This window comes from Thalassophryne amazonica, chromosome 8 (assembly GCF_902500255.1).
Source record: "Thalassophryne amazonica chromosome 8, fThaAma1.1, whole genome shotgun sequence".
In the NCBI taxonomy this organism is placed as follows: Eukaryota; Metazoa; Chordata; class Actinopteri; order Batrachoidiformes; family Batrachoididae; genus Thalassophryne; species Thalassophryne amazonica.
The window spans coordinates 53666666-53688168 of NC_047110.1; the positions used below are offsets into that span (position 1 = coordinate 53666666).

A 21503-nucleotide genomic window follows, 5' to 3' on the forward strand; every position below is an offset into this window, starting at 1 on the left:
GTATGACGCTGACGTCAGTGAGATGTCTGTAAATCACTCCAGAGGTGTTATCAGTTTACAAAAACGGCATTTCATTTTGGAAGTGTGGCAAAATTAAATCAGGATAATTGGTGAATGTTATCTTAATCTCTGAGCATGCGAGAATCACAGGCTGTCTCTCCGTTATTTTCAATGCAACTTGCTGTGAGCTACGGTCACTTCCTGATCATGTCATTCTGTGGGAAAGTGAAGTTTGCTCTTTAACATCTTGATTATTGTCCTTTACAACACTCTTTGTCCTCTTTGTTCAAAACTAATATAAATAATATGTCTGAAATTCGGTTTGCGTTTATTAAATTCCACGCAGATTAAATGTAGCAGACATGGATTATTTGTTATAATTGTTTATCAAATTTTCAGGGTATCATGCAATGCAATCTCTTATTAATGTTACGAAAAGCATAAAAAAATTACATTCTTGTCATATAATATTCATTTACAATTGTCATCATGTGGATTCTCTATGTTGTTTGACTGCAGCGACTCTCTGGCGCGCAAGGGATTATGGGATACGTCAATAGGGCGAAAAGGATGAAATACAGCTCCTATACACCTCACTTGTAGATGCTAACTTTGGGGGTAATGGAGGTGTGGCTGTAGATGAAAAATCATCCACTGTTCCAAACAGGTAATTATGCAGCTGCTTGTCCATGATTGCAAAATTTTGACCACTGAGTTCACGGAATTTACATGTACTCTTGGAAACTGTAGTGTGCTACTGAATTCAGGACACTCGTGCATAACAATATTACATTTACACAAGCCCACTAAATGGCATGATGGATGACCCCTGCCTGTGGACTGGACACCTGCACCGACTTCTCATCAAATTCATCTTTTGTTGTGCTATGTTCTGTTTTGTAAAACTCTGCAAAACCTTGTAACTGTTAGAATGGCCTAAGCAGTAGGTCACCCCTCTGAGTCTGGTCTGCTTGAGGTTTCTTCCTCAATATCATCAGAGGGAGTTTTTCCTTACCACTGTCACCTGCGTGCTTGCTCTCAGGGTCGGTAAAGGTTAGACCTTCTGTGAAGCTCCTTGAGGCAGCCTTGTTGTGAACTGGCGCTATATAAACTAAATAAATTAAATTACATTACATACAAATGTAATATGACTGTAGTCAAGCATTACATTATAAAAGGTTACATCCAACACTGGTGGTTATGAATGCTGTATTACGTTTCTGCTCATAAACACCCCTAAATCTCACAAACGGTATTTTTTAAAATGGTCAAATCAGATCAGTCCTCGTACACAGTAAAATCACCAGGGTAAAACTGGCACTGACAGTGTTGAATTAACACTGTCAGTGTACATATGGACCTACTCTAGTCAGAGTGGGCCCATATGTTCAATGTTAGTGTTAATTTAACACTGGTAATTTTACTGTGTACAATGTCACATGCATATTTTCATTTCACCGAAGCATCAGAGGCAGAGGCGTTCAAGGCAGTGCAACATTAAATTCAGTCAAGAAATTTGGATAAACTGTGCTAACACCTGATCTGTTTACATATGAAAATGCCACACATACACACATGTAAAAAAATACAGTGCTGGAAAGTTCACTCTTCTTCCTGGATCATTGCGTCTCATACCCCTTGGCCAACTGAATACTACTCAGAAACGAAGTACAGACAAGAATGTTAATGGCTACCATCAAAGCCTCCTCCTTGAGGTGAGCGCACCCATGTGTTTGGACCTGATCTGATCTGATTGGCTCATCATCTGATGCGTTGCACAGGCAAGCTCGAGCGGAGTGTTAGAGGTCTACCTAAATAATTTAGAGCTTGCATTTGTATTGATCAGGTAGTGCTGCTCTCCATGGACCCCCTCCCCAGCATCTCAACATCCTTCTCGACCCCCTTGTTTTTCCACCGTAACCTCGTGCCCTTAGCTTTGCCTTGCCTCTTCTGCAATTCCCCCCACTTCCACATCAAACAGAGCACAGGTACAATGCTACGAGGGAGCAGAAAATGCCTGAGAAGGGATCAAATGGGGAAAGAGAAGGAGAGAGCTTTTTTAGTTGTGAGTCCACAAATGGGACTGAAACTAAACAAAAGTTGATGAAGGAATGTCTGGAGACTGACAGAAATCATGTGTGTGGAGAACGATGGATTGTCTGCTTCCTTGGTGATGCGTGTCAGTGGAAATGTAGAAATTGACGTATTATATGCATGGAGGAAAACTGCTTCAACTTTTATGACTGCATCATGCGCTGTGTGTTACCACACCAGAATAGATTTATAGAACAGACAGAAGCAGATCCAGCACAATAGGCAAGAACATGGTAATTGCTTGGCGCAATGAAAAGGCCCTTTTCTTGCTGTCTGTGAGCATTGCAGTCCGGAACAAATATGATAATGCTTGTGTTGCCAAGCAAAATATCTGTTTCTCACAATCCAGCTTCACTGTGCACACTGAGAAAATTTGGCCGTGCTTGCAGTTAGACCATTAAGAAAACAGAAGATAATATGAATGTGTGAAAGACAACATCACAACCAAGGCTTTGAACTGTTTCAAGGAGCAAATATTGAATCAGAAACTTTATATTTGTGATGTACTGGAACAGGAATGTTTACTTGAAATAATGATAAAAATGTTTTTTGTTTTTTTTTGCTAAATAAACTGCTTTTATATGGCGCTTTTACCGCTGAATGCGAGGCTCAAATGTCTCACATTCACTCATACACACCAATGTCACTGTGCTGCCATGCAAGACCCTCAACTGCACACTAAGAGATTAAGGACATTGCCCAAAGGACCTTAATGATCTTCCTGTCTGGCAGGGGTTTGAACCGAGGATTCTGTGGTCTCAACCACTAGACCATCACTTACCTCTTTCACTGCAACTAAAACATTTCCTGCTTGGAGTAACTCAATGCTGAGTTCATTTCCTGTCTTCTTCTGAACATCATGCACGTCTTTGAATGGCAGAGTAAAATTTACCAGCGGCAGGTGATTAAAGTAATGTAGGATGCAGCATCCTTGTTTCCAAGCAGAATAGGTAAATATTGTGCTCACTACATTGTACGTGGGAGTCTTAGGGCAGTCTCCTGACTTTTGATACCTGGTTGGGTATGTTTTTTGACTGAAAAAGGTGGAAGGTGTGGTAAAAGTAGCATTGTAAAACATGATGAGTAATCGGGAAAGTTTTAAACATATTCAGAAAAATTTGTGATATTGGAACAAATCCTGATCCATGCAACATGAAAAATCTGATTTGAGTGATGCATATCAGAGGTACTCCTGTAAAAGTGTGTGAAAGTGGACAAGCAGGTACCATATATGCAATAGTCAGGACCTACTGTTCTCTGAGCTGAAGCCTCCAACTGATCCTCCTCCACAACAGGAAATCCATGAAAATGAGTCGTGCTCTTCAAGAGAAGACAGTTTTGAGACGTTAACATGCATCGACTTATGCACAAAAAACAACTGTGTAATGGGAATCTATGTACTCAAGTTTAAAGTGTATCTGAAAGTATTCACAATGCTTCACTTTTTCCACATTTTATGTTACAGCCTTATTCCAAACACAGTACCCCATAATGACAATGTGAAAAAAAGTTTTTTGGGTTTTTTTTACAAAACAAACTTTCCTTAAAAACATTCCAAGGATGTTAGGCCTAACATTCTCAAAACATTTATGCTAATGTTCCTATCAAACATTCAGGGAACAAAAAACTTTCCTCTGAAACATTCCAAGAACAGTTAACATTCTGATAACATTTGATTAACTGAATAACATCACTTTGAACAGATGGAATTAGTTAATCAGTGAAAATCAGTGAAATCACCTGGTGTAATTGGTGGTTGCAAAGAAAACCTACAACCCTCTCGTCCCTTTCTGGAATTAGTTGAATACCCCTGCCTAATTTGTTAACTGCTATACGATACACACACTCATCTTCAACCGCTTACTTCAATTGAAGGTCATGGGGGGGGGGGGGGTACAGGAGCCCATCCCAGCAGTCATAAGGCATGAGGTAGGTGCACCCTGGACAGGGCACCAGTCTGTTGCAGGGCCACACATACAACCCCAATTCCAGTAAAGTTGGGACGTTGTGTAAAATGTAAATAAAAACAGAATACTGTTGTGTGTTGGGGGGTTTGGCTGGACATTTTGGTGTTGTTTTCTTTTCTTTGCTCACCAGGTGGTATGCAAACTAGTTTTTTGTCTGTGGAGAAGGTGCTGGCAGAAGAGTCCTTCACCCTCATCAGCATTATTGGCTGCACTTGTGGAGGATGTTCACGTGCAGGCCTAATGACTTGCAGCACCTGTGGATGATGCTCATGTGCAAACTTAAAGACTTTCAGCTGAAGCAGATAATGAGATGGCGTTCTGCATTTAAGCCATGAGTGATTCGAGCAGAATTGCCGGGAACTCGACCTTGTGACGTTCGTTTGTGAGACGCTGAGGACCGCGCCTGGGTTTGACACATCGTGCCTGTGAAGGAGGACGGGTGAGGGACACATGCTGTCAGCACACATCAGAGGTGATGATTGTCTGAATAAGTGTTAACAGTAATTTGGTATTTTGTTACACAGCATATTTGAACATTGATGAGAATTGTGCAGCTCGCTTCTCACTGCCGTGGCGTACGGAATGATGATCCTCCACCTGTTGTGAGAAGCTGCTCATTTACATAAAGCTTAAATTCAGACCTGAATGTGTTGCTGATAGTGTGTGCCTTTGAAGGATATTTGTTGTAGCTGCTGACTTACCTCACCTTTTCCATCCTTCAGAGTCAGTTTGTCGTGTCCACCTGGGGGGTGTTCGGCGGTGAGTCTGGGTCCAGAAGCATCGGGCTTCGATCCATTTGGGCGCTGGAGAGCGCGCCGTCCTTCACCTCGCCAGACAAACCGCACATTTATGTTGTACACAGTTATTGCACAGAAGGGAAATAAATGTTTTGTTTTTGGAACCGTTTTCTGGTTATTTTAGCACTGGGTTCAGTCAGACGCTGGTCGCGCTCCTCAACTCGCATCTGCACATAACAAATACACCACAAAGACAAGATATTTAATGATCAAACTGATAAACTTTATTTTTTGTGCAAATATTTGCTCATTTTGAAATAGATGCCAGCAACACATTTCAAAAAAGCTGGGACAGTGGTACAGTGGGGCCAAAAAGTATTTAGTCAGGCCCTGATTATGCAAGTTCTCCTACTTAGAAAGATGAGAGAGGTCTGTAATTTTCAACATAGGTACACTTCAACTATGAGAGACAAAATGAGGAAAAAAATCCAGGAAATCACATTGCAGGATTTTTAAAGAATTTATTTGTAAATTGTGGTGGAAAATAAGTATTTGGTCACCCACAAACAAGCAAGATTTCTGGCTCTCACAGACCCGTAACTTCTTCTTTAAGAAGCTTTTCTGTCCTCCACCTTTTACCTGTATTAATGGCACCTGTTGGAACGCATTATCTGTATAAAAGACACCTGTCCACAGCGTTAAACAGTCAGACTACAAACTCAACCATGTCCAAGACCAAAGGGCTGTCAAAGGATACCAGGAAGAAAATTGTAGATGTGCACCAGGCTGGGAAGAGTGAGTCTACAATAGGCAAGCAGGTTGGTGTGAATAAATCAACTGTGGGAGCAATTGTAAGAAAATGGAAGACATATAAGACCATTGATAATCTCCCTCGATCTGGGGCTCCATGCAAGATCTCATCCCGTGGGGTCAAATTGATCATGAGAACCGTGAACAAAAATTCCAGAACTACATGGAGGGACTTGATGAATGACCTGTAGAGAGCTGGGACCAAAGTAACAAAGGCTACACACTACACAGAGAGGGACTCAAATCCTACAGTGCCATGCGTGTCCCTCTGCTTAAGTCAGTACATGTCCAGGCCCGTCTGAAGTTTGCCAGAGAGCATATGGATGATCCAGAAGACGATTGGGAGAATATCATGTGGTCAGATGAAATCAAATTATAACTTTTTAGTAAAAACTCAACTAGTCGTGTTTGGAGGAAGAAGAATGCTGAGTTGCATCCCAAGAACACCATATCTACTGTGAAGCATGGCGGTGGAAACAATATGCTTTGGGGCCGTTTTCTGCAAAGGGGACAGGACGACTGATCTGTGTTAAGGGAAGAATGAACGGGTATCATGATATTTTAAGCCAAAACCTCCTTCCTTCAGTGAAGATGCAATGTGGCTGGGTCTTCCAGCATGACAATGATCCCAAACACACCGCTCGGGCAATGAAGAAGTGGCTCCGTAAAAAGCATTTTAAGGTCCTGGAGTGGCCTAGCCAGTCTACAGACCTCAACCCCATGGAAAATTTGTGGAGGGAGTTGAAAGTCCATGTTGTCCAGTGACAGCCCCAAAACATCACTGCTCTAGAGGAGATATGCATGGAGGAATGAGCCAAAATACCAGGTACAGTGTGTGAAACCTGACCAACAAAGATTATGTTACAAAGTATTGAGTTGAACTGGTGGTTGGCTCTCACTGCGGTATTGTATCACTTCCTGTTCCGGAGCACAGCGGTGTTTTGCTATATCTGTTAGCTGTTTAATCTGTGCAGTTAGATTGATCTAGTTAATAGATAACGATTTATTTCACAGTGTAATCTTCACGTGCCTTAACTAAAGCACTCCCTCTGCTGAATCACCTCTAAATTATTTACACATTATTCACTTTGCATGTTTTTAGGAATCCGCTAGCTTAGCGCAGCTACTAGCTCTTAGCCAGTTTAGCATGGTGGCTTCTCCTGTCTCTCCCACACTTTTCTGCTCTGGGTGTGAAATGTTTAGTTATTCCTCAGCCTCCTTTACCAGTAATGGTACTTGTAATAAGTGTAGCTTATTCGTAGCTTTGGAGGCCAGGCTGGGCAAATTGGAGACTCGGCTCCGCACCTTGGAAAATCCTACAGCTAGCCACGCCCCTGTAGTCGGTGCGGACCAAGGTAGCTTAGCCGCCGTTAGTTCCCTCCCGGCAGATCCCGAGCAGCCGGGAAACCAGGCCAACTGGGTGACTGTGAGGAGGAAGCGTAGTCCTAAACAGAAGCCCCGTGTACACCGCCAACCCGTTCACATCTCTAACCGTTTTTCCCCACTCGGTGACACACCCGCTGAGGATCAAACTCTGGTTATTGGCGACTCTGTTTTGAGAAATGTGAAGTTAGCGACACCAGCAACCATAGTCAATTGTCTTCCGGGGGCCAGAGCAGGCGACACTGAAGGAAATTTGAAACTGCTGGCTAAGGCTAAGCGTAAATTTGGTAAGATTGTAATTCACGTCGGCAGTAATGACACCCGGTTATGCCAATCGGAGGTGACTAAAATTAATATTGAATCGATGTGTAACTTTGCAAAAACAATGTCGGACTCTATAGTTTTCTCTGGGCCCCTCCCCAATCGGACCGGGAGTGACATGTTTAGCTGCATGTTCTCCTTGAATTGCTGGCTGTCTGAGTGGTGTCCAAAAAATGAGGTGGGCTTCATAGATAATTGGCAAAGCTTCTGGGGAAAACCTGGTCTTGTTAGGAGAGACGGCATCCATCCCACTTTGGATGGAGCAGCTCTCATTTCTAGAAATCTGGCCAATTTTCTTAAATCCTCCAAACCGTGACTATCCAGGGTTGGGACCAGGAAGCAGAGTTGTAGTCTTACACACCACTCTGCAGCTTCTCTCCCCCTGCCATCCCCTCATTACCCCATCCTTGTAGAGACGGTGCCTGCTCCCAGACCACCAACAACCAGTAAAAATCTATTTAAGCATAAAAAATTCAAAAGAAAAAATAATATAGCACCTTCAACTGCACCACAGACTAAAACAGTTAAATGTGGTCTATTAAACATTAGGTCTCTCTCTTCTAAGTCCCTGTTCGGAAATGATATAATAATGGATCAACATATTGATTTATTCTGCCTTACAGAAACCTGGTTACAGCAGGATGAATATGTTAGTTTAAATGAGTCAACACCCCCGAGTCACACTAACTGCCAGAATGTTCGTAGCACGGGCCGAGGCGGAGGATTAGCAGCAATCTTCCACTCCAGCTTATTAATTAATCAAAAACCCAGACAGAGCTTTAATTCATTTGAAAGCTTGTCTCTTAGTTTTGTCCATCCAAATTGGAAGTCCCAAAAACCAGTTTTATTTGTTGTTATCTATCGTCCTCCTGGTCGTTACTGTGAGTTTCTCTGTGAATTTTCGGACCTTTTGTCTGACTTAGTGCTTAGCTCAGATAAGATAATTATAGTGGGCGATTTTAACATCCACACAGATGCTGAGAATGACAGCCTCAACACTGCATTTAATCTATTGTTAGACTCGATTGGCTTTGCTCAAAATGTAAATGAGTCCACCCACCACTTTAATCATACCTTAGATCTTGTTCTGACTTATGGTATGGAAATTGAAGACTTAACAGTATTCCCTGAAAACCCCCTTCTGTCTGATCATTTCTTAATAACATTTACATTTACTCTGATGGACTACCCAGTAGTGGGGAATAAGTTTCATTACAGTAGAAGTCTTTCAGAAAGCGCTGTAACTAGGTTTAAGGATATGATTGCTTCTTTATGTTCTCCAATGCCATATACCAACACAGGGCAGAGTAGCTACCTAAACTCTGTAAGTGAGATAGATTATCTCGTCAATAGTATTATATCCTCATTGAGGACAACTTTGGATGCTGTAGCTCCTCTGAAAAAGAGAGCCTTAAATCAGAAGTGCCTGACTCCGTGGTATAACTCACAAACTCGCAGCTTAAAGCAGATAACCCATAAGTTGGAGAGGAAATGGCGTCTCACTAATTTAGAAGATCTTCACTTAGCCTGGAAAAAGAGTCTGTTGCTCTATAAAAAAGCCCTCCGTAAAGCTAGGACATCTTACTACTCATCACTAATTGAAGAAAATAAGAACAACCCCAGGTTTCTTTTCAGCACTGTAGCCAGGCTGACAAAGAGTCAGAGCTCTATTGAGCCGAGTATTCCTTTAACTTTAACTAGTAATGACTCTATGACTTTCTCTGCTAATAAAATTTTAACTATTAGAGAAAAAATTACTCATAACCATCACAAAGACATATCGTTCTCTTTGGCTGCTTTCAGTGATGCCGGTATTTGGTTAGACTCTTTCTCTCCGATTGTTCTGTCTGAGTTATTTTCATTAGTTACTTCCTCCAAACCATCAACATGTCTATTAGACCCCATTCCTACCAGGCTGCTCAAGGAAGCCCTACCATTATTTAATGCTTCGATCTTAAATATGATCAATCTGTCTTTATTAGTTGGCTATGTACCACAGGCTTTTAAGGTGGCAGTAATTAAACCATTACTTAAAAAGCCATCACTTGACCCAGCTATCTTAGCTAATTATAAGCCAATCTCCAACCTTCCTTTTCTCTCAAAAATTCTTGAAAGGTAGTTGTAAAACAGCTAACTGATCATCTGCAGAGGAATGGTCTATTTGAAGAGTTTCAGTCAGGGTTTAGAATTCATCATAGTACAGAAACAGCATTAGTGAAGGTTACAAATGATCTTCTTATGGCCTCAGACAGTGGACTCATCTCTGTGCTTGTTCTGTTAGACCTCAGTGCTGCTTTTGATACTGTTGACCATAAAATTTTATTACAGAGATTAGAGCATGCCATAGGTATTAAAGGCACTGCGCTGCGGTGGTTTGAATCATATTATCTAATAGATTACAATTTGTTCATGTAAATGGGGAATCTTCTTCACAGACTAAGGTTAATTATGGAGTTCCACAAGGTTCTGTGCTAGGACCAATTTTATTCACTTTATACATGCTTCCCTTAGGCAGTATTATTAGACAGCATTGCTTAATTTTCATTGTTACGCAGATGATACTCAGCTTTATCTATCCATGAAGCCAGAGGACACACACCAATTAGCTAAACTGCAGGATTGTCTTACAGACGTAAAGACATGGATGACCTCTAATTTCCTGCTTTTAAACTTAGATAAAACTGAAGTTATTGTACTTGGCCCCACAAATCTTAGAAACATGGTGTCTAACCAGATCCTTACTCTGGATGGCATTACCCTGACCTCTAGTAATACTGTGAGAAATCTTGGAGTCATTTTTGATCAGGATATGTCATTCAAAGCGCATATTAAACAAATATGTAGGACTGCTTTTTTGCATTTGTGCAATATCTCTAAAATTAGAAAGGTCTTGTCTCAGAGTGATGCTGAAAAACTAATTCATGCATTTATTTCCTCTAGGCTGGACTATTGTAATTCATTATTATCAGGTTGTCCTAAAAGTTCCCTGAAAAGCCTTCAGTTAATTAAAAATGCTGCAGCTAGAGTACTGACAGGGACTGGAAGGAGAGAGCATATCTCACCCATATTGGCCTCTCTTCATTGGCTTCCTGTTAATCCTAGAATAGAATTTAAAATTCTTCTTCTTACTTATAAGGTTTTGAATAATCAGGTCCCATCTTATTTTAGGGACCTCATAGTACCATATCACCCCAATAGAGCGCTTCGCTCTCAGACTGCAGGCTTACTTGTAGTTCCTAGGGTTTGTAAGAGTAGAATGGGAGGCAGAGCCTTCAGCTTTCAGGCTCCTCTTCTCTGGAACCAGATCCCAATTCGGATCAGGGAGACAGACACCCTCTCTACTTTTAAGATTAGGCTTAAAACTTTCCTTTTTGCTAAAGCTTATAGTTAGGGCTGGATCAGGTGACCCTGAACCATCCCTTAGTTATGCTGCTATAGACTTAGACTGCTGGGGGGTTCCCATGATGCACTGAGTGTTTCTTTCTCTTTTTGCTCTGTATGCACCACTCTGTCTCTGTCTTTTTCCTGGTTCTCTCCCTCAGCCCCAACCAGTCCCAGCAGAAGACTGCCCCTCCCTGAGCCTGGTTCTGCTGGAGGTTTCTTCCTGTTAAAAGGGAGTTTTTCCTTCCCACTGTCGCCAAGTGCTTGCTCACAGGGGGTCGTTTTGACAGTTGGGGTTTTTCTGTAATTATTGTATGGCTTTGCCTTGCAATATGAAGCACCTTGGGGCAACTGTTTGTTGTGATTTGGTGCTATATAAATGAAATTGATTTGATTTGATTTGAACTTTTGTTATTGAGAACTTGCACAATCAGGGGCTGACTAAATACTTTTTTACCCCATTGTATGTGTATCACTGTGTTACATCACCTTTCCTTCTAACAACACTCAATAAGCATTTGGGAACTGAGGACACTAATTGTTGAAGCTTTGTAGGTGGAATTCTTTCCCATTCTTGCTTGATGTAGGACTTCAGTTGTTCAACAGTCCGGAGTCTCCATTGCTGTATTTTGCGCTTCATAATGCACCACACATTATCAATTGGGCCACAGGTCTGGATTGCAGGCAGGCCAGTCTAGTACCCGCACTCTTTTACTACGAAGCCACGCTATTGTAACACGTGCAAAATGTGGCTTGGCATCATCTTGCTGAAATAATGTAAGTAGGGACATTGCTGAAAAAGACGTTGCTTGGATGGCAGCGTGTGTTCCTCCAAAACCTGGATGTACCTTTCAGCATTGACGGTGCCATCACAGATGTGTAAGTTGCCCATGACATGGACACTAACACATCCCCATACCATCACAGATGCTGGCTTTTGATGGATGGTCTTTCGCTTTGCATTTTAGAGTTTTAACTTGCACTTGTAGGTGTAGTGATGAACTGTGTTAACTGACAATGGTTTTCTGAAGTGTTCCTGAGCCCACGCAGTGAGATCCTTTACACAATGATGCAGTTGTTCACAAAGTGGTGATCCTTGCCCCATCTTTGCTTGTGAATGGCTGAGCCTTTTGGGGATGCTCCTTTTATACCCAATCATGATACTCTGTTGCTGTTGCCAATCAGATGTTCTATGAGCATTCATCAACTTTCCCAGTTTTTTGTTGCCCCGTCCCAACTTTTTTGAAACGTGTTGCAGGCATCCATTTCAAAATGAGCAAATATTTGCACAAAAACAAAAAAGTCTATCAGTTTGAACATTAAATATCTTGCCTTTGTGGTGTATTCAATTGAATATAGGTTGAAGAGGATTTGCAAATCACTGTGTTCTGTTTTTATTTGCATTTCACACAACATTCCAACTTCACTGGAATTGGGGTTGTAGACAAACACAGTCACACCTACAAATAATTTAAAGTTTCCAATTCACCTAATCTGCATGTCTTTAGGGAACCCACGCAGACACGGGGAGAACATACAAACTCCACACAGAAACGCCACAGGTGGGAATCGATCCCATGACCTTCTTGCTGTGAGGCAACAGTGCTAACCACTAAGCCACCATGCTGCCCCATATCATATACAATACAGTAAAATGTATAATTGGTCAACAGACATTTTATAATGTGTAAAGCTGCATGTTATTATGTCACCCAGACTTACATAGAATGTTATTAACTGGTATTTCATTTGATTTCAATTCTTCGGTTCAGGAACAATAATTTTAAAGTGTTCCCAAAATAAAAATGTTACAATGCAGATTCTGCTCAGATTGAACTGATTTTAAAAAGTAAAAAAATAACAAGGAACATTTCTGGGTTGAAGCCTTGGTCCACAGCTTTAGCTGGATTCTTGCAGAAGCACCAGAAAGACAAGTGTAGAGGAGGAAATGTGTGACTGTAATAGAGGGAGTTGAGAGATGAATTATTGAGGATTTGACATGGAGGAGAGACGGCTCTTTAGACAGGGTGTAGTGCATCTACTACACACGGGAAACTCACACGTCACTGGGCGGCAGTGCCAAGGATGTTTTAATAGAGTCACCCAGACAGACTTACTGACAGAATTTCATCCAGACTGGGCCATACAGGAATCTGTTCTGCCGAGATTCCTGCATCAAGAGAAAATTAATGTTACAAAAAACACACCATCGTCATGGATGTCTCCTCCTTTTCCATAAATTCAGGGGGATTCCAGAGTTGAGGAATAGCAATGCATCCCTTTTTCCCTGCTGCAAAGGTTTCATTCCTTTGTGTGTAGAACTGTAGTTTTTGGGAGCGTCCTTCTTTGAGCCGCAGACGTTTCCCCCATACTCTGATCTGTCTGGCTGGAAACGGCCCAGTGGCTGAGCTCTTTTCTTCCAGTGATGCAGTGGTCTGTGGTCCCGTCACTCAGGACCTTGTTTACTGGGTGGATCAATAGTTAACTTGCTGCTGGATATGCTACGCTGTAGATCTCCACAGCTGGGTAATAGACCTCTGGCAGTTTTCTATCCAGCTCTCGTTTGTGGTGATCTGTGATGAATGGAGGCTTAGCTCGGCTATCTCAGTTGCATCCAATTACCTCATCAGTCTCGTCTAATATGCTTGTCAATAAGGGCTGGCTGATTACAATGTGGACAGTCAGGTGGGTTAGATTGTTTTTTGTTGAACTACTGTAAAAGTCACCCAAAGCTACATTTAGCAGGTTCTTTAATTGAGCACCTTTTTTTAAGGTGCATCAGCTCGAGGCATCAGAGTGTTTGCCTGCACATTGTGTGAGATATTGTGGTCTTTTGTAACCTTTCCTCTTCACTCCTCCTTCGGGGGTTTTTGTCTCATTAGCTACCCAGTTAGTGTTTACTTCACATTTAAATTTGTGAGCAGCTGAGCTGCATGAGAGGTGCAGTGTGAACACACTTGCAGATTGTTGTGTCTTTACACATGTACATCATGAACATTAATTATGCCAAAGATTGTATTCGCGTGGTTAAGGCATTGGGCTTGAGACCAGAAGATCCTCTGTTCAAATCCCAGCCTGACTGGAAAATCACTAAGGGCCCCTGGGCAAGGTCTTTAATCCTCTATTGCTCCCCGTGTATAGTGAGCGCCTTGTATAGGAGCACCCTCACATTGGGGTGAATGTGAGGCATTATTTGTAAAGCACTTTGAGCGTCTGATGCAGATGGAAAAGCGCTATAGTCCATTTAATCCCAGGGGAAATCGCATGCCTATGAATGTACCCTGCCATATGCTACACAGAAAAATTACCAGTGTTAAATTAACACTGACAGTGAACATATGGTCCCACTCTGTCCAGAGTAGGACCATATGTGCACTGGCAGTGTTAACACTGGCAGTGTGTTTTACCCTGATGATTTTACTGTGTATAGCTAGATCTCTTACACTTTGTTAACATCATAACTAAAATAATGCATACTGTCATCTTGTAAGTTCCCAAATTAAACTTGATCCCATTACAGTAGATCTCACAACTGAAGCATAGTACTTGCTTGAGAAATAACAAGAGCATGGGGGCACACCATGCAGAACTGAACTTGCGTCGGGAACATCAGTGTAAAACTTGAGCTAAATTTCAATACAGATATGTACTGCATCTACTATGGCAACTTCAAAGCAGTATCAATAACTAGGATGAAAACCAAGTCTTACAGAGGTTGTGAAACCCATTGGTACTGGTCTTGTCTGCGGATTCCGTAGCATGAAGCAGATGATGGTGTACGACTCCCTCATCCGACACTGGATGTCTGTCTGGCAGAGGTTACTTCCCCAGCGTAGGAAGGTACTCATTCATAGCTGGGTGGAATGAGATAATGTGGATAAAGTGTTTTGTCCAAAGACACCTGTTCAAAATGTCAAATCTTACAAAATCTTTTGGGACAGATGTTGTTCTTGTTCCACTAATAAATTAAAGATCTGTGCCAAATTTTATTGTCATTGGATATTGTTTAGGGGTCCCCCACAAATCAACAATTTTACTCAAACAAGCAAAAGGGGAGACGACTTACAGTAATGTTTTCCTCTGGGTGAACAATCAACCACCACTTTTTGCGATTAAAAGCCATCGCATGTGCCTGCAAAAGAAAAATAATGGCATCAGAGTCTTCTCCCGTTAGGGTGACGTTGCCTTGACAGCAGAGGGAGAGGAAAATGTCACTCTGGGGGAACTCTAAATCTTATCTGATTGAGTTTAAATTTGGTCTGCACCTATAAAACCCCAAGGGAAACAAAAACAACATGTGGACCGAAGTCTCTCACAACTTTAATTTTTTCACTATATAATATGAACAGCCCTAAGGGCCCGTTCACACATAGTGCGAAGTTTGGACGAAGTTCATACTTAGCGCGCATGACGCAGGAATCGTGTGCAAACCGTGTAATGTCGTCCCTGCCTCCAATGCCTCGTACACCTGTTGCTACAACTATTTGCACACACAAGCTCCTGAAAGACAAAGTGTGCGCTGTGCAAACCCATCACACCCTCTCGTGGCAGGTGCCGACCAAATTCCAGGTGACACGTAAGAAACTTCTAACACCACTCACATGACACTTAGAAAATGCATGGCCAGTCACACTCTTGGCACAACTACAGACTGCAGACAATCACTTTCGTATTTGCAGAGAAATGTTTTTGTTGTTGTTGTTTTTTGTTTTCACATAAGCGGCGCAATGTTGTCCCACAGGTACTGGCTGTTTTTTTTTATATTTCTTCATCTTGCACTGTGTGTTCCTGCCCGAAAGACACCGAACTGTTTCGCCGTTTTTGTCCAAACACCATCCAAACTTTGCACTATGTGTGAAGGGACCATAAAGGACACAGACAGGTAACAATTGGGAATCGAACCCAGGTCTACATATTGTGTAATACAGCTCGTCATAACACTGAGCTACTTATTCTACATGTCACCGTCATATGTTGGTTGACCAAGGATGAATAGAAAATGTGCAGGGCAGGACTTCCTGAAGGCCAGATGTGAGAACCATTGCTACATATCACTGCGATTTATAGGATTGAAGAGATAGAAATCAAATTTGACATTTACCCAATTTCCTATTGCTAAATGTGTTGCTATACTGTCACAAAAGGATGTATGATGCATTGGTCTACTAATACAAAATGGACTAATCATCACTATTTGATGACTTAGAATGAGAATGGATTGGCTTGTCGAACCATAAATTGAATAGCTTTAAGCCCATTTCACATCAGTGTTGTGTGAAGTTACAGTGTGATTATTAAACAAATCTGCTCTGTAAAACCTTCATCCTGGGTGTGGAGCTGAATTTCCACATTTGTCCCATCCTATCCTGCAGCAGACAAAATTCCCTGTATATTCTGCAATCTGGACAGAAATCTATGCTCAGCTATTAGGCATGGCATTATGTCCCCTTCACGATCAAATGTGTGGGATGGTGGGGCAGCAAGCGTCCACCTCATTACAATGGCATGTCTGACTACAAGGATTCTTAGCTCTGTTGAAGTTTATAACTTCATTTGTAGCAGCGCCGAAGAAAGCACCACCTGTATTAGGCTCAGTTACATAGGACTTGTGTGAAACTCGCCTCTAGAATTTCACCAGAATGCCTGTCACAACTGGGACGAATATTGGGACCTACAGTATTCTTGATAATCTGTATGTGACTATGGGAGCTCTCTATATATTTTAGATTGAATCATTAAGTGATGAGTCGACCAGTTGAAAAACAGGAGTGAGGCCAAGACATTTCAAAAACATTGTTTTAACTTGGTGGTTTTAGGGAATTTGGGGCTTTTATGAGGCAATCTAATTATCTGTGTCATCTTCTACAAAACTTTAAGGTCCTGCTACTAGCCTATAAAACTGTTCACAGAGTGGCACCTCCCTACCTAGTTGATCTAATTAAACCCTATGTACCGGCCCACACTTTGCGTTTGCAGGATGCAGGATTACTTTGTGTCCCTCAGGTGAATAAGAAGTATGTGGGTCACAGAGCTTTCTCTTATCATGCCCCTGTTCTATCGAATGATCTCCCTGCATCAATAAAGCAGTCAGATTCTGTGGAGACTTTCAAGTCCAGACTTAAGACACACTTATTTTCCCTTTCGTATGGCTAGCATACTGGCATAGTATATTACTATGCTTTTTACTTTCTTTTTTTTTTTTACTGTTTTTTTAATCTTTTAATTCATTTTATTTTGTTTTCTGAATTGCTTTGTGTGAAGCGCCGTGAGGTGACTCTGATGTGATTTGGTGCTATATAAAGTGAATAAACTGAATTGATTGAATTTAAGCACACCATACTTGCACATACTGACTAAATTAAAGACCTTCCAGTGTTCATTTTTAATGTAATGACACACGCTTCATGGATTTTTGTATTGATTTTGTATATACCTATTTGTCCATTTCCACCATGAGAAAAAAAGCAGATGTTATGAATATACTGAATATTTAACAGAATTTACAGAGAAAGTCAAAATGAGTTTGAAGTTCAACATTTTGACATTGTAAGCTGCAGTTATCAGATACAAAACCTCAGTATTTTGAGTCATAACATGACACAAAAAAGTTGAAATTACAATTTCTCTTCTCACATGAATTAACATTTAATTTTAAAAAATGATCATAATTATGTTTCATAATTTTGACTTTTTATCTCAGAATTATAAGTCAGAAAAATCTAAATTGTGACTTTTGGTCTCATAATATTGACTTTCTGTGTATTTTCTTTTTCACACCATTCCATAATTGTTAGCCTCCTCCCTTGGTGTAAATAAGGTCCTGTAATTCTCTGCTTAATTTATACTTTTTACTCTTTTCAGTAACCATCACTACCAGTGTACCGTTTGATGGCCTGCTGGTGACCGGCCTGTACACCTCCACACCTGTCCAGTCTGCTCCCATTCCTGCTCCTGCTGCCTTTGGCTTCGGTGAGTGTTTGCTCTGTTTTACTTCTTTACTAAATATATAAATAACAAAAAGCAGTTTAAAGAATTTTGCCTTAAATACTCATCTGTATTTGTGGTATCATTCCAATGAAGGCACTTCATTAATGAAATACAAATTCAGTTCATAATATAAAATACACTTGGTTAAATTCTCCATATCATCTTCATGCTGGATACATGGAGTACAACAATGAGTTTGACCCAGATCAGTGAACCATATCCGTTCCCAGAATGAACATATGACCATTTTCCTGTTTCTAATTTGACAGCCCTTGATGGATGGTGACAGGGCCATGGTTTTGCACTGATGGGGTCTCATTGATGGTTGAGAGAAGAAAAACACAAAACTGCATTTGAAATGATGGGGAATGTTACAACAAAGGATGATGTTGGAAGCTTAAGAACAAAAGACAGTATAGATACAGAGCCAAATTACAAACAGTTTAGAACATTAGCAATCAGTGGCCACGTGGAGTACTCCAGAGATTTATTTTTACTTAAAGTACTACATCATTTCATGATATTACTGTTATAGAATGGCTTATTAATTGTTGGCGTCAAGGGTGGCATTGCATTCTTTCACTTACCTAGTGCTCACTCTACTTAATACAATTTAAATTTATCTCATATTGTCTTCTATGTCTTTGTGCCATTTCATATGATATGAATGAGGTCTGAAGCTCTGAATTCACTGCTGTCTGTGAATTTACAGCAAGCTTTCAAAGCCCGACATTAAATGTATTCTTTAAATTGTTTTGACAAGTTGGATTTTATTAAACCATGTGAGCCGCTCCTGGACACATAATGAATGTTGTGCACTCAGTTGAAATGTATGTGTATAGATCCCCTGTGTGCAGAGGAGGGGGCTTTTACAAGCAATGGGTCAGACATAAAGGACTCCATAGAGAACAGGGCTACTAGCCCAGAACTGTTGCCCAACAGCGCCACTTATCCTGACTAACACCACTGTACTTCAGACACTGACTTCATCCTGGTCTCTTCATTCAAGGCAGCCCTGCTTACTGGGGAGGCTTCCAAACAAGGATTGCGTCACCTTTGCTTCACTCTCATTATTTGTAAAAGTTTAAAGAAAAGTGCTGCTCACATTGACAGGCAGCATTGAGTGGAACTGTATGTTCCTGCATGATGTGTGTGGTTAAAGAAGTCTGCAAAGTGTGGTTAAAGAAGTCTGCAAAGCTGTTTGTTGCAGTATGTGTGCAAAGTATAGTTGCCTTCTAGATCTCTCTGCATCAGAAAGAGAAGACCGCTCAGCACTTAATTTCTGTCATTGGTATCCTCTGAATATTGGACTGAGCACTAAGAGGCATCAGTCTGTGTCACTACAGTACATGCATGTGCATGCATGGGGAAAGTACTTGTCAGTGTCATGGTATTAGAACACAGAGAAACAAAAATCCTCTTCTCCTTTTACCATGTCATTAGGCTGACAGTTTAGGTTTGGGTAAATTTTTAGGTGAAGGTTGCCAAACACCTGCAACACTAAGAATATCCTGCAGATATCATGTATGAATGCAGGAATTCAAATCATTTTTATTTTTTATTTTTAATGCTCATGTTATTCACAGTACCATCACTGAAACGGCTTTAAAACAAATTACCAATGTGTTTGTAATAAGAACAAGATTGTTATGGTTAAAGATCCAGACGGGACCGGACCGATACAGTTTATTGACCCAAACGCTGGGAGCAAGGAAACAGAGCTGGTTGTGAATGAAAAGATATTTATTTACAATTCAGAAAATAATAATGCTGTGCTGGGGGTGCCTGCAGAGTGGAGAGTCAGCCAACTGGTAGCGATGGAAAATAGGGAGCTGCAGGTTCCCGAGCCAGTCTTGAAAGTTAACTGAGATTTTGGAGTGTATGGATTCAGGTGGGACGCACAGAGGCAAGAACAAGAACTAGGAGAACGGAGGAGAGAGATGGTGAGTGATTGCACTCGTAACACTGGAAGCCTTTAACAATTAACAGTTCACCGAAGGCTAAAACAGAAATGTTCACAGTTCTGGGAATAATGTTCTCCATTTAGGAGTGCGTCTGTGACACAGTTCCAATTTAAGCAGAACTTGACATTAGAAACGACTTGGAAAGTTCTTAGTAGTTCGACATCAGAGCTGATACAGTTCTTAGAAAACACTTCTTGGAAATAGTTCATGGAACAGTTTTTGGATACAGTTCTTACTCATGCACAGTCACTGGCAGGAATGTGTGAGAACGGAATCCCACAGAAACATAAAAGAACTTAACTGGAGCGGGGCAGAGCTACGCGCTCTGAGCTGAGAGCCGGAGAGTTCCAAAGTGACGTTGTTGTGCAGGTAGCTGTGGAGTCAGGAGTCGATGCAGTGTGGAAGGCACGCACGATAGTGTCTGGGAACACCAGGAAAATCACCACACTCTAATACGGGAATTAGAGTAGGCCAGGTTACCTTGAATATAGCTACGGAAATCTCCGTCATCAGAGCACATGGAAGGGTCAGGAAAGGCAAGGTCAAGGTCAGTGAATCGCCAGGACATGGATCAGTGATCATGTAGAATCTGGCAAAGGATGAACTGAAAGCCTGGGTTTATGTAGCCTGCTGCTGATCAGCCACTCATGCATGGTGCGTGTATAGCGATGATGAGCAGTAGGTGTTACTCGGCTCAGAGTGTGCCATCTGGGGGAAAAAACTCACAAACTACAGACAAGGTTAAAAACAGACAGGACAGGGAGGCAGACAATGGCAGCCCATGACCAAGATATTTAGAAAATGTGACAAAAATAGTTGATTATACATTTTAACATGGCATAGAGTAAAACAGGAAGCACCGGAACCCTAACACCCCCATCACATATAGCCAGAATCACGCAGAATGCCGTCAGCATGATGAATTAGCGCACATCCAAAAAGTGTCGGGTTTCAGTTTCAAAACATTCTGACAGCCATCTGCGAGAGTCCACAGAGTTGGTCAAAATCGGCCGGCGGCCCCCAGTGTGATGCACATGTTCGAAACCCTCCGGGTACCATCGAAATGGGACACCTATCCAACGGCGGTCTGAGCGCCATCTGACCACAATTTACATATTCTGAAGGTGACATAAACAGGATCCAAAATGATTTAAGCACATATGAGGGAACCTCGAGATGTATCGGGCATGGCAAAGCCTGCCGGCATGAACTGCACATGCCACTTATCCACTTATAATGTCCACCTCCACTCCCCCGGACTACAAAGGAACCATTGATCATTGATATGTATGTGTCACGCAGCCATCTATGCGCAGGGGATGTGAACACAGTGCAAACAAACTGAAAGCACCATGTCCACTGCGTGTCAATGTGTCGCACAGGGCATGGCGCTGCAGATCTGGACAGGCTGTTAGATCCATAATGGACCTTACAGTACAGATATTACAATATTCCTCCCCATGGCTGATTTAAATAATGTGAATACTGTCTCCATCATATCTGTATATAGCACAGGCAGCTGCGCCTGCACCTCTCCGTGGTGTGCAGTAATGGGTCATTGCACGTGTCAGGCTCAGAGCTGTACGGAGCTCATGCTGTAATAAATAATCACCTTCTAACTCTGTAGGAGATATAACATGGAACTGTTGTGCCAGGCCATGACAGAATTAATAAACATGAATCTCACATCCAACAACAGTCCAGGAGTGTTTTACACCACGGATGTGGACAAGAAGCCGAGACGCAGCCTGTGGTTAAACTCCTCTCACCCAAAATAAAAAAAATGAATCCCATGTGATAATCCAACCATTGCAGCATTCTGAGTTGCATTGTGCTGCTGAAGTGAGGAAAAAATTTAA

The 21503-nt window shown here is 41.6% G+C and overlaps 1 protein-coding gene across 1 annotated transcript in view; it reads left to right on the forward strand.

The window, feature by feature from the left end:
* Window positions 1–21503, forward strand: part of reln (reelin) — a 360124-nt gene that overhangs the window by 89171 nt on the left and 249450 nt on the right. The window contains 1 exon segment of the mRNA XM_034176269.1: window positions 17555–17662. Within this exon segment, the coding sequence (XP_034032160.1) occupies window positions 17555–17662 (108 nt within the window).